The sequence below is a fragment of the Myotis lucifugus genome, unplaced genomic scaffold (genome assembly GCF_000147115.1).
Source record: "Myotis lucifugus unplaced genomic scaffold, Myoluc2.0 scaffold_178, whole genome shotgun sequence".
Lineage (NCBI taxonomy): Eukaryota > Metazoa > Chordata > Mammalia > Chiroptera > Vespertilionidae > Myotis > Myotis lucifugus.
The window spans coordinates 1,744,950-1,758,647 of NW_005871226.1; the positions used below are offsets into that span (position 1 = coordinate 1,744,950).

At 41.6% G+C, this 13,698-nt stretch overlaps 1 protein-coding gene across 1 annotated transcript in view; it reads left to right on the forward strand.

Moving 5' to 3' along the window:
• PRNP (prion protein) overlaps positions 1-11,765 on the forward strand; it is a 12,934-nt gene extending 1,169 nt beyond the window's left edge. Inside the window, exon 2 of the mRNA XM_006096427.3 lies at positions 9,988-11,765. Within this exon, the coding sequence (XP_006096489.1) occupies positions 9,998-10,780 (783 nt within the window). The 5' untranslated portion in view covers positions 9,988-9,997 and the 3' untranslated portion in view covers positions 10,781-11,765. The remainder of the gene's footprint in view (positions 1-9,987) is intronic.
• The last annotated feature ends 1,933 nt before the right edge of the window (positions 11,766-13,698 follow it).

Genomic DNA, 13,698 nt, shown 5'->3' on the forward strand with positions numbered 1-13,698 from the left:
GGGTGGGGCCAGCCGGGGGCCACCCTGCCCCCCGAGGGGGGGAAATTTTAGGGGGTGCCCAGGCCAGAAGAGGGGGGCATTTGGGGGGCGCCCAGGCCGCCAGCAGGGGCAGTAAGGGGTGACCAGGATGGGGGGGGTGCATTTGGGGGCACCCAGGCAGGCAGGCAGGTAAGCGTTTAGGAGCCATTATTCCAGGATTGTGAGAGGGATTTCCCAGATTGGAGAGGGTTCAGGCTGGGCTGAGGGGACCCCCCCCCCCCCCCCCCCGCACAAATTTCATGCACTGGGCCTCTAGTATAAAAATAAAACAATAACGTAAACATTCCTGCACCAAATTAACTCTGAAGGTGACTATCAACCAGCTGATGAAAAGTTTTGAGGGAAAAGTTTTGCTAAGCTGTAGTTTTAATTTACCTATCCCATTCTCCCTTTCGGATCTTATTTCCTCTTCCAAGGTGACTATATCAGCTGTGAACTGCCTCGTATTAAACATTCAGAGCATGCCTGTATCTAATTAGCTTATGGCTACAGCATTATAAAGTCATCCTTGAGTAAATAGTGTGTGCAGGAGTTCTACAGTGGGGAGAGTTGTTTTCTCAATTTGTTCATCTTTTTACTTCTTGTATTCTACTTACTACTGTCATTGTATTGTGTGATCACATCAAGGGAGGTGTGCCCTTTTATGAAAAGCATTATAATGTTAAGCGTTGGGCTTCTGAGGACCTAGCTCCGAAGCCTGGCTAGAAGTGCAATTCCCAGGGAAGTTTTATTATAAAGTCCCAAATCCCATCGCTAGAAACTCCCTGGCTGCTGGCCTGGGATAGGCGCCAGCAATGTTGCTTTTTAAAAGCTCCGTAAGTAATTCTGAGATGGATCAGGTTCGGGACCTTTGCCCTGTTCAATCCAGAACTGGGCTTCAGAGTAGTGAAAAGCCCAAAATACTTTGCAAAATTTGGTATAGCTTGCATCAGATTCTGTAAAGGGCAATGACCTCAAAAAAATTAAAATACAGTAGTCCCCTTTTATCCATGGTTTTGCTTTCTGCAGTTTCAGTTACCCATGGTAAACCTCAGTTTGAAAATATTACATGGAAAAATCCCAGAAATAAGCAAGTCATGAGTTTTAAATTGAACACAGGTCTGAGCACCTCAGTTCATCTTGTCACATAGGCATTGTATCATCTCACATGAAGGGTGAAATATGTATTTGTTGTTGTTAATCCTCACCCGAGGATATTTTTTTCATTGATTTTTAGAGAGAGTAGAAGGGATGGGGGAGAGACAGAGAGAGAGAAACATCAGTGTGAGAGAGACATCAATTGGTTGCCTCCCACACGTGCCCTGACCAGCACAGGGGATCGAGCCTGCACCCAAGGTACATGCCCTTGACTGCCTTTGACTGGAATCAAGCCCTGGACCCTTCAGTCCTCTGGCTGGTGCTGAGTCAAACCAGCTAGGGCAAGGATGACATTTTGAGAGAAGAGAGAGACCACATTTACATAACTTTTATTACAGTATATTGTTAAAATTGTTCTATTTTATTATCAGCTGTTATTGGTCTCTTAGTGTGCCTATTTTATAAACCAAACTTACCATAGATAAGTATATACAGAAAAAAAATAGTATATGTAAGTTTCAGTACTATCCATGGTTTCAGGCATCCACTAGGAGTCTTAGAATGTATTCCCCACAGATAAGGAGGATCTACTGTATAACAAATGAGTTCTACTTAACTCGGGAAATTTTCTCAGGGCGGTGGGGATTGGTGGGGACACTGTTTGGTGCCACTTCCCAATTTAACTAGGTTTCAAGTTGTAACATGTTGTGAGTATCAGAAATTTGACCCCTGGCATACAACCACTGGGCAGGTCCTACCGGCTCTGACTCCTTGTACACATGGGAGGGAATAGGATGATTGGGGTAATCTATGGATCTTTTTTTGGACCTTCTGTAGTTCCATTGCTCTGTCATTCTGTTCATGTGCCAATGCCATGTGATCTTATTTATTGCAGCTTTGCAATGCATTCTAACACCTGGCAGGCTAAGTGTGCCCTAGATTTTCTTCCTGTTCAATAGTTTCTTCAGTCTTCTTAATTTTGAGTATCATTTCCTCATGTTCTTTGAAATCTCCTTTGAATTCTGACTAAAACTATGTTAACTTTCTGGATTATTTTGAAATGAAGTATTGGTTTTCCCAACCAAAGACTTTCCCAACCAAAGACTTTATGTCTTTCTCTTTTTTTCTAGTCTTCCTTTATGTCTTTAATTAAAATTTTATCACATTCCTCATAAAAACTCTTAGATATTTTATTTATTTATTTATTTATTTATTTATTTATTTATTTATTTATTTATTTATTTTTGGTCATTATGGGTGGATTGTTTTTTCCATGCTAAATCTTCTAACTTAATTCCAATTAATTTGGGGACTCTTTTGTTAAATATTGATTTCAAAAACCACCACCCTAATAGGCTCACTTGTGTATTTTGAGATGTTTTGGGTTGATTTTCCAGGTAGAAAATCATACCTGGTTAAAAATTCTATAACAAGAGTGATTGCTTGCATTCTTACCTTGTTTACTACATTAATGAGAATGCTTTTCCTTTTTTCTTACCTTGTTTACTACATTAATGAGAATGCTTTTCCTTTTTTAATTAAGATAGGGTGTGGGCTATATGTTGTGATAGTGATTCTTGTTGATGGAAAGGGACTACCTTCTAGTTCTGTAGAAACCATTTTAACAACTTCAACTTTGAAAATCAGAAATGAATGTTGATTTTAATTAAAAACTTTTCAACATTTGCACAGAACCTTTTTTTTTTCTCTTAACCTATTAATAGATTTCCTGGTTTTGAACCATCCTTGTATTCCTTAAATAAACCTTATTGGTCACAATGTATTCTTCTCTTACTAAAATGTTGAAGTCAGTTTGGTGGTATTTTCTTTTAGGTTTTGTCACCCATATTGCGGGAGGCTGGGTAACTGAGAGCAAGATCCACTCGAAATACTGGAGTTTGAATCTTGATCTTTATCCCTTTGGCTTGATTATTGATCAATTCAAGTTTTCCATTAACACTACTTCTTAGGTGAAGATGCCCAAATGCTTATCTCTACTAAGTTCCACATTCTTTTAACAATTGCCCCAATTCATACTTCCACTTCAGTATCTCATAGGTGGAGCAAAATTAATGTGTCTCAGCTAAAACTCTTGGTTTTCTCTCCCAAACATGGCCCTCCACCTGTTTCCCCTAATTCATTGCCACCATGGGCCTGGACACAAAGGCACAAACCTAGTTAACTCTCACTCCTTCATCCACTCTATCAGCAAGTCTTAACTGGTTCAAAATGTGTCTCATTTACTCGTAGCTCCTCAGCAACATGGTCACCGTCCCAGGCCACACAGCCATCTTCCTTTAATTGTTTCCTAGCTGGTCTCACCATTTCCTTTCTTGCCCCCTAAATTTTCTTCTTTACACACAATCAGGGTGATCTTTTTAAAAAACAGCCCCATTATGTTACTCTTCTAAGGCCCTTTAATGATTCTCCACTGCATTCAAAATGAAATGGAAATTTTCTCTGTGGCCTATGAGGTCTTGGTGAGCTGGCTTTCACCCACTTCAGTCCCATCAGCTCCAGATACACCTCCTTTTTGGTCCTTGAACCTACTAAGTTAAATATCTTGTGCACCATTCTGTCCTCAGCTCCTCGCACAATGCTAGTACTTTAGAATATCCTCATAAGACATATTTATTGAAAGAATCAATAAGTAATCATATTTAATTTTTGACATTTTTCTCCATTTTTTCTATGATTATTGATCAACTCAAGTTTTCTGTTTCTTTTAAAACTGGCACATACTAGTTATTCCATAAATACTTATTGAATGAGTTAATTCTAAAGTCGATATTTGTAACTTATTTTTAATAGAAAGGCAATCCATCTGACAGATTTTTTAAAATATATTTGTATTGATTTTAGGGAGGAAGGCAAAAAGAGAGAGAAACATCAATGATGAGAATCATTAATAGGCTGCCTCCTACACACCCCTCACTGGGGATCGAGCCTACAACCTGGGCATGTGCCCTGACCAGGAATCAAACCGTGACCTCCTGATTCATAGGTCGAAACTCAACTACTGAGCCACACTGGCCGGGCCCACTCATACTCCTTTGATAGTCATGTGGGTGCCTTTATTCTCACATGCCTGCCCTCTCTTTCTTTTTTTCTTTTTTCTTTTGGCTGATTTTCTTTTTGTCTAATTTTATCTGATTCTTAATTTTTTTTAACATGTTGTTATACTCTTTGGTTTTCCATCTTCTGTAAATTATCATTTTATATCTTTTGGCCATTTTTCTATTGGAATTTCTGTCCCTTATTGCTTTGTATGAGTTCCTTATTGGTTCTAGAAATAAATTCTCTGTTGGTTTTAAATACTACATTTTTTTTTACCACTGTGTATTTTCTCTGTTAACTTTGTCCATTGTGTTCTTCATAGCACTGAACAAAACTTCTTAATTTTTATGTAATAAAACTCTTCAATTATTTCCCTCACTGTTTTTGCTTTTTGTTTAAAAAGCCCTTCCCCTACCCTTCAGGTCACAAAGACATTCTCCTGGATTTTCTTCTTCTAACATACTTTTACCTTTCACAGGCAGGTCTGCAGTCCACCTAGAGTCCACTTATACATGCAGTGGTGGGGATCCTGTTTAAATTTTCTCTAGTTCCCTGGAAGCATCTACTAAACAAACCTTCCTTCCTCCATTGATTTGTAGTGTTCATTTATTATATGTCAAGTCCCCACTAAAGTATACGTACTTGGGTTTAATCTCTAAACTTTTGCTGATCTGCTTTTTTCTATTGATCTGTTCTTCGACTTTTACCATATGGTCTTTATTTTACTAGGCCTTAGTATAATTTAATGTCTGATATGGCGCATTCCTTTCTCTTTCCTCTTTATTTTAAGGTTGAGTTTGCCATTTATGGGCATTTCTTTCCACGTGTAAATTTATTGAGCTCCTCAAAAAAATCCAATTGGAATTTTTATTGACATTTTATTGAAATTATAGGTTCATCTAGGGGTAATTGACATCTTTTTAATACTAAGTTATCTTGATCAAGACCATGGAAAGCCTTTCCATTCTAATAGATTATCTTCTATGTTCTTTCTTAGAGTTTACATTTTTTCCCTAGTCTTAATTTCTCTTAGTTAAGTCAATATCTAGATACTTTACAGATTGGGTTGCTATTGTGAATGTCTTATTTCCTAAATTTTTTTTTCTAGTCAACTATTGCTGGTGTAGAGAAATACTGTTGATTTTTGTAGGCAATCTTGTATCCCATAACCTTGCTGAGATCTTGTGTGGGTCTCATTACCTCTGTTGAGACTGCTGGGTTTTCTATGTATATGATTACAGTCATTGCAAATAATGACAGCTGGAGTTTTGGGGGGTGTTTTGGTGGGTTTTTTTTGTTTTTTGTTTTTTTGCAGTTCTTAACACTGGTTACTTCTTTGTCTTTGCATGTGTCCTAAGATAATGGGCATCCTTGTCTTGTTTCCGATTTAAAGTGAATATACTCAGAGGTTATCCGTTATGTTTGTTGTTTTTGTTAAATAACCTTTATCAAGTTAGGGGAGTTCCCTCCTATTCCTACTCTGTTGAGTAGGAATTTTCTTAGTGATAAAGAGGTATTTACTTTTATCAAATACTTAATGTCTTAAATGTACCAGAGGATTGGGCCACAACCTGACCCTCACAGAGAGGATCTTAGGTGATTAGTGTCACAGCCCAGCCCGGGATTCAGAAGCCTAGTCCTTGTTCCCAGTAAGTTCACTAGCCAGCCCTTGGCCTTTCTGAATCTTAGTGGTCTAATTTGTACAGTAAGAGGTTTGGGTTAAATACTATAAGATCTTCCTTATTTTATCACAAATAGAAAGAGATTCTCCAAGGTCTGATGTAAGTTTTGAGTCCCTTTTATTCTTAGAAATGATTCTCTACTTCAAAATGTAGTTGTTATTTTTCATGCTTTTCATAACTAAATATTACTTTTGTTCTCAACTGGTTTTAAAATGATCTAGTCTTAATATATTCTATGAATGATTCAATAGCGTGAACATAATAACATACTGAATATTATATTCTTTATTCAGCATTCAGTTTTAAAGTTCTAATCAGCAACACATGCCATGTCTCTGGTTCCCCATTGCCTGTATCTCCAGTCCATGGTCATTTTTCAACTCTAGACTCACCAAGCTGTCAAGCTGTCTACTGATAGCTCTTATCCCACATGTAGCTTGATAACAGCATTGCCAAAGCCAAGCCCTTCAGTAATCTCCCTCCGCACCTGCTCTGCCTTCTGCATTTTGTCCAAGTAGCTGCCCAATCCAGAAACCTCAATTCTTCCAGTCTCTCACCTTCCACATCGAACACCAAGCTCTCCAGAAGCTACCATTTAAGTAAAATCATCCATTACCCTGCACCCCCTGGCCAAGGCCATCATCTTCTACCTCGATCATTGCAGTACCCTTCTAACTAGTTTCTGTGCACACACACACACACACAATCCCCATTTTATTCTCCACAATGTTCTTTCTAAAAGAAAACTCCAAACTCCTCAGTGGTTCCCCACTGCCTTCAGGATCAAGTGCAGACTAGGATCAAGTGCAGACTACTTGACATGCCTTGTAATTGGGCTGACTGTATAACCTAGCATCCGGAAAGGGGCACTATTAATATTAGTGCAGGAACAACAGGTGTAAACTCTCCCAGGCAAGCCAGGATGCTGCTCACCTTGCCTAGCAGGCCCTTTGTTACCTGACCTCTGCCTGCCTCTCCACTGCACATTGAAGCTTCACTTCCATGAAACCCTGTCATCTCCAGACCTGCCAGTCTTCTCTCTCACCACCTGTCTCCACTCTGAATGCTTTGTGGCCCCATCCACCTCCTGTGTCTGGCTCCCTGAGGACCAAGTCCCTCTCTGTGCCTCCTTTACTATGTGGTATCATCACCTGCTTATCTGTCTAGTTGAGCTGACAGAGCCGCAACTCTTACAACCCTGAACAAGGCATGATTAACACCAGACTGCGTTACTCCCCTTGCAGCCTCTTCTGCCTCCCACCTCAATCATTTCAGGTGACATCTCCACCCAGAGTCTGTCATGGTGGCTGGTACATGAACTAAATATTTATCTAACTGAGTTGAAGATGATAGACAGTTGGCCATTGCAGAAAAGAATATGCTTGGTAAATTCATAAATATGGTTCACTGTAGATAGAAATTTAATTTTTAGCTTATCTTGTATGCTTTATCATAGATGTTTCACACTCATTCATTCATTCAACATTTATTTTGCATGTCTATGAGTTAGACATGACATCTAGGCACTAGGGATACTGCTGTGCACAAAACAAAACTCCTCTCCTGGAGAAGATGAACAATAAGCAAACAGTAAACAATAGACGTTAAGTAGCATTGCTGCCCTGGAGAAAAGTGAAGCAGGGTGAGGGATATGACGGGGTGCTGACTTATGTAGGGTGGCGTGGACACCTGTTGAGGTGTCATCAGAGCAGACTAGAGCCATAAGAGGAACTGGAGGAAGAAGCTTCCAGGCTCTGGGAGCAGCAGGTACAAAGGACCCGAGATAAGAAAGTATTGCCAGATGTGAGAAACAGTGGAGAGGTCGTGTGGGGCCTGCCTGGCATGCTCAGGACTTGGGTTTTATCCTGAGTACAAAGGAGTAGCCGGGTGTGACCTGAATACGAAAAGGCTCTCTCAGGCCACTGAGTGGAGAACACACAATGGGGACCTGGGCAGAAGCGGGGAGCTGGTTGGAGGCTGTAAAGACTCCGGCCAGAAGAGATGGAGAAGACGTCAGCTAGGATGGTAGTATTGGAAAAGGTGACAGGTTTCAGGATTTAAGATTTGTTTTCAAGATAGGCTAATAAGATTTGCTGATAGACTCAGTGTGTGCTGTGAGAAAGAAAAAATTCAAGAATAGCTCTAGGGCAGTGATGGCGAACCTATGACACACGTGTCAGAGGTGACACGCGAACTCATTTTTTTGGTTGATTTTTCTTTGTTAAATGGCATTTAAATATATAAAATAAATATCAAAAATATAAATCTTTGTTTTACTATGGTTGCAAATATCAAAAAATTTCTACATGTGACACGGCACCAGAGTTAAGTTCGGGTTTTTCAAAATGCTGACACGCCGAGCTCAAAAGGTTCGCCATCACTGCTCTAGGGTGTTGTCTGAGTTTGGCTCATGGGAATGAATGAAATAGTTGTTGACACAAAACCCCTTTTGGTTGGGCGTTATTGACTGAGGGTGATAATCCCCTAGTTTAGTTCCCGGAGGTGTTTGTTTAGAAGGGCGAACAGCATGGAGGCCAGGAGCTGGGTGCCATGAGCAAATGGAGAGCAGGTCATGTGCCAGAACCCTTCCCCTCAGATCCTTACCCAAGAGCCTCCAAAAGTCCTACATTGGCGTGATCTAAGCAGTTTAAGTTGGCTCATAACTTTCAAACATACTTTTGATCTCCAAGATATTTCTATGATAGTAAAAACATAAACAGTATGTTAATTCATTTATTTATTTCATCCTTCTTTTCTGAAGGTTATGAAAAATCATTTTCTAGTCCTTGATTCCACTTTTATTTGAAGATAAACAGTGCTGGGGATAAGAGTAACATCAGCATTACAGCATATGCCACTTTTGGTTTATGGCACCTAATGACACTAAAGAGCGTATGCTCTGACGTGGGGTACAGTAGAAACTGCTTAATAATCATTCTACTGTGTGCTTAGAGCTCTGCCCTTGGACCTGAGCACCCAGGATAAATGAGATCTTTTGTCTGTAAGGAGATTTTTTAAAATTGGATTCTGCAAAGGGGCATAAATTATCACCCAGGATATTTGGGTTATTTGTTTTTTCTTAAGCCCTTTTATATAAGACATGTTTCTCTGTACCAAAAATTAGAAGAAAATAGGTCACTCCTAAACCATCACCTGCTGAGCTAAACTTATTCAGCCAGTGAGTGAGTGCAGATCTTGTGAGCACAGCCATCTTTACCCCACTTTAAGCAGCTCCATCTGTCTGTCCATGTATAGAGAGAAAGATGAATTTATAAGTGGGCTTGTTTCCTGTTTCAAAAAAAAAAGTTTTCCTTTAAGGAAATTCTTGTTGGCATTTATATGTTCAGGGGATGTTAATTCCTGCACTTAACAAATATCTATTGTGTGCATGCTCTGTGCCAGGCACTGCCCTGGCCCCAGAGGAAATCGCAGCAAAGAGACTTCTTTCCTGCTTACATTCTTACAGGGGAGAAAAGGCCGAAATCAACTGCGTTTCACTGCAGCAGCACCCACCTGGGAGCTTCCTAACAGGACATTAGACTCACAGACTTCCATAGGGGCCGCACCAGGGTTGTACAGTGGTCCACCCAGCAGCCTGGGTCTTGTCTCCACCCCCAGACCCCATAGTGCCTGCTCAGGTTTAAGGGCATGAGACCCATATTGGTGGGTAACAGGTTCTCCTTGGCGTAGAAGCCCCAGGCTCCACAGAAGCCATTGTCCCTTATAACAGCCCAATGGGCACAGCTTCCAGGGTCCCCACAAGGATCACTGCTCGAAAGCCCAAACTGATAGCAACCCCACCAGGTGTTCCTAGGTTTTCCCAGTCCGGTTGCATTTCTAAATCAGAGGTTATTTTTTCCATAAGCAATGTTGCTGACACTCCACCTTCACCACATTTCCCAGAAACAGAGCCGAAATGATCTTAAGGTCAAAATCATCCTAGAAGGAGAAAGTGTTGTGTTAACCCTTTACTTGACAGTTACTTTTGTCAGAGGTGCTTCGAAGGAGAACAGAGAGTGAAGAGCATGTGCCGGAGGTGCTGATGTCACTGCTGTGCAGTCATTTGTTAGGCAGCAAATGTTCGGGGCTTTTAACAGAGACCTAATACTCTGATACCCTCTTCATTTTGCAGATAAGTCATCATGGTGAAAAGCCTCGTAGGCGGCTGGATCCTGCTTCTCTTTGTGGCCACATGGAGTGACGTGGGCCTCTGCAAGAAGCGACCGAAGCCTGGAGGAGGCAACACCGGCGGGAGCCGATACCCGGGGCAGGGTAGTCCTGGAGGCAACCGCTACCCACCCCAGGGCGGCGGCTGGGGTCAACCCCAGGGCGGTGGCGGCTGGGGTCAGCCCCATGGTGGTGGAGGCTGGGGTCAGCCCCATGGTGGTGGAGGCTGGGGACAGCCCCATGGTGGTGGAGGCTGGGGACAGCCCCATGGTGGTGGCAGCCACAATCAGTGGAACAAGCCAAATAAGCCAAAAACCAACATGAAGCATGTGGCAGGAGCTGCCGCGGCCGGGGCAGTGGTGGGGGGCCTGGGAGGCTACATGCTGGGAAGTGCCATGAGCAGGCCTCCCATGCATTTTGGCAATGAGTATGAGGACCGTTACTACCGTGAAAACATGAACCGTTTCCCCGACCAAGTGTACTACAAGCCTGTGGATCAGTACAACAACCAGAACAACTTCGTGCGCGACTGCGTCAACATCACGGTCAAGCAGCACACGGTCACCACCATCACCAAGGGGGAGAACATCACCGAGACGGACGTCAAGATTATGGAGCGTGTGGTGGAGGAGATGTGCACCACCCAGTACCAGAAAGAGTACCAGGCTTCTTACCAAAGAGGGGCGAGCGTGATCCTCTTCTCCTCCCCTCCTGTGATCCTCCTCATCTCTTTCCTCATTTTCCTAATAGTGGGGTGAGGGCAGCTTTTTGTTTGGGGGGAAGGGGTATCTACCTGCAGCCCTTTAGTGGTGGTGTCTCGTTCTTGCTTCTCCCTTTGTCACCCGTAGGCTAATACCCTTGGCTTGATGGCACAGGGAAATGTCGAGCAGGCCTGGCACACTATGTACTCAAGCCCCTTTTGATTGAGTCCTTCATGGGCTAGTGCAAGTGCCAGGCTGGTAAAAATGTGACAGCAAATAATCATTCCATGGCCTAGGCTTATTTTTTGCCTAGTGCAACACTGAGGCTAACATATTCTAAAAACAGTCCTCAAGTACTTTTGCCCTAGATACCTCCGGCTCCTTGCCCCACTACAGCTCAGTACACTAATGCCCCGTCTTAGTTACCAGTGTTTTTGTAGCAATTTGGACACATTTTCTCATTCATTTTAAGCAAACCTGACTGCATTTGCCTGTTTAAATAGCATTTCTGCAAAATTTGGAAGGATACTCATTGAAAAAATAGGACTAGAAATCCCTAGCTCTTGGGCCCAGGCTCAGCCCTGTGTCTGCAGAGAACTGTGACATTCTTTTGCATTTCACAATATAGGCTACACAGCAGCTATTGCATCAAGAGTAATATTCATGCAACATTAGACCTCTGGGCAGAGGACATTTCATAGGAAATGATCATTACTAACATGATATGAAAGGCTTCTGGGACTAAAAAAATCCCAACATTTGGGAGTGGTGCCTTTGGAGGGTACCTACATGTGGCATTCCTTTCCATTAGTAACATCAACTAGATAATTAAGGCAGTTAAAAATTAGGTTACCTTCTGGACACTAAGTAAGAACACATCTCCTTTGTTCATTTACCTGGAAATAGGAATGATTTTGACATTGGGTGAAGCCAGGAGATATTAATACAAAGGAAACTAGCTGTAAAAACACCATTATCACAGAAGATTATGTAATGAAGAAATGCTTGCGTTTCTTCATTGCTGTCTCATAGTTGTCAAAAACCAGAATTAGGTTGAATCCTTCATCTCTGTAATTGGCTTTTGAGTTGGAAAATAAGGAATCAATCCACAAAGAAAAATCTTAGGTTGGAGATGACAGAAATATGATCCATTCTGAGTGGAAAAGAAATTCTGTTCCTGTTATTTAAGTAAGATAAAATTATTCCCTCAATCATTCAATATTGTCGCCTAGCAGATCTATATTACTATTCTGCAATGTTATTGGCTTACACTATGCGGGTATTCTATGTAATATATATATATATATATATATATATATATATATGCATATATATGTGTATATATTGCATATGACAAATTTTGGTTAGAGCAGTTAACATCTGAAGTATCTAATGCATTACCTGTTGTGTAAGGTACTAAATATGTGGGGAACCCTTTTGCGTGGTCCTTAGGCTTACCATGTGCACTGAATAGTTTTGTATAAGAATCCAAAGTGGTCTTTGGAATATGCATGTACTTTATATTTTCTATATTTGTAACTTTGCATGTACTTGATTTGTTGTATAAAAATTTATAAATGTTTAATATCTGACTACAATTAAACAGGAGCTAAAATGAGCCTCTTCTGTGGAGTTCGCAGTTATAGTCACTAGAGCAGGGGTTCTCAAACTACGGCCCGCGGACCACATGCAAATACAAATATTGTATTTGTTCCCGTTTTGTTTTTTTACTTCAAAATAAGATGTGTGCAGTCTGCATAGGAATTTGTTCATAGTTGTTTTTTAAACTATAGTCCGGCCCTCCAACGGTCTGAGGGACAGTGAACTGGCCCCCTGTTTAAAAAGTTTGAGGACCCCTGCACTAGAGTATGGCCCACCTGCTGCTGGAGCCCCAGGCTGGAGGCCACCAGGGTGCTTGGGGCCAGGGCCATTTCTCCCTAACTGTCCTGGCAGATCTGCCCCCGCCCCTCTAAACACTAACAATAAGCAAACAGTCATTATCTTAAATTTTGTATTGGGCTAAGATATCAATTTCAGTAACTCCAACCCTTAACACCCTTACATGACCCCATGACTTAAGAAAAACAGGACCCCATTTTCATTGCCTTCCTTGCTGATTATACCATCTCTCTCAGTTCATTAAGGGTGCCATAACAAAGTTCCACGGAGTGGGTGGCTTAAACAACAGGTGTATTTTCTCACCATTCTGGAGGCTGGAATTCTGAGATCAAGGTGTCAGCGAGATTGGTGTCTTATGAGGCCTCTCTCCTGGGCTTGTGGATGACCGTCTTCTTCCCTGTGTCTTCACATGATCTTACCCCTCTGTGTCTTATGTCCTAATCTTTTCATAAGAACATCACCCATCATAGTGGGTTAAGGCCCACCCTAACAGCCTCATTTTAACTTTAACTCTTTAAAGGTCCTATCACCAAATAGTCATTTGAGTATTGGGGACTGGACTTCAACATAGGAATTGTGTGGGAACACAATTCAGCCCATAATACCATCTTTCTAGGAATGGTGTGGCCATGTCACTCTCAACCAAGTTCAAAGGTATTCCCAGGACTGTGAGTGCCTTGTGGGGGCCTCATATTCACACACACTGCCAGGATTCTCCTAATAAAAATGCTATCTGAATTATTCTGTGTCCTCAACAGACTGGACTACTGCCCATCGTCACTCCAATTAGGATTGTCAAGGGTGCCTACTCAGTGCCCATTGTAGAATAAACAGAAATGCTTCATTCTGGGTCCAGCACCTGAAATCCAGCCATCACTCCCATACCTGGCACAAAATGAAGAGTTTCATGAGCAAATGTGTTTATTTTGGCTCCTACTAAGGAGGATCTAAAACCCTAAGCCAGATAATTTGCCTCCTACACACAAATACTCTGCAAACACACCTGGCATTTGAGTTTTACTGATTGAGTTAATTAACATAAAACTGAGTGTTAGCTGTAATTCCGTGGGTGCTAT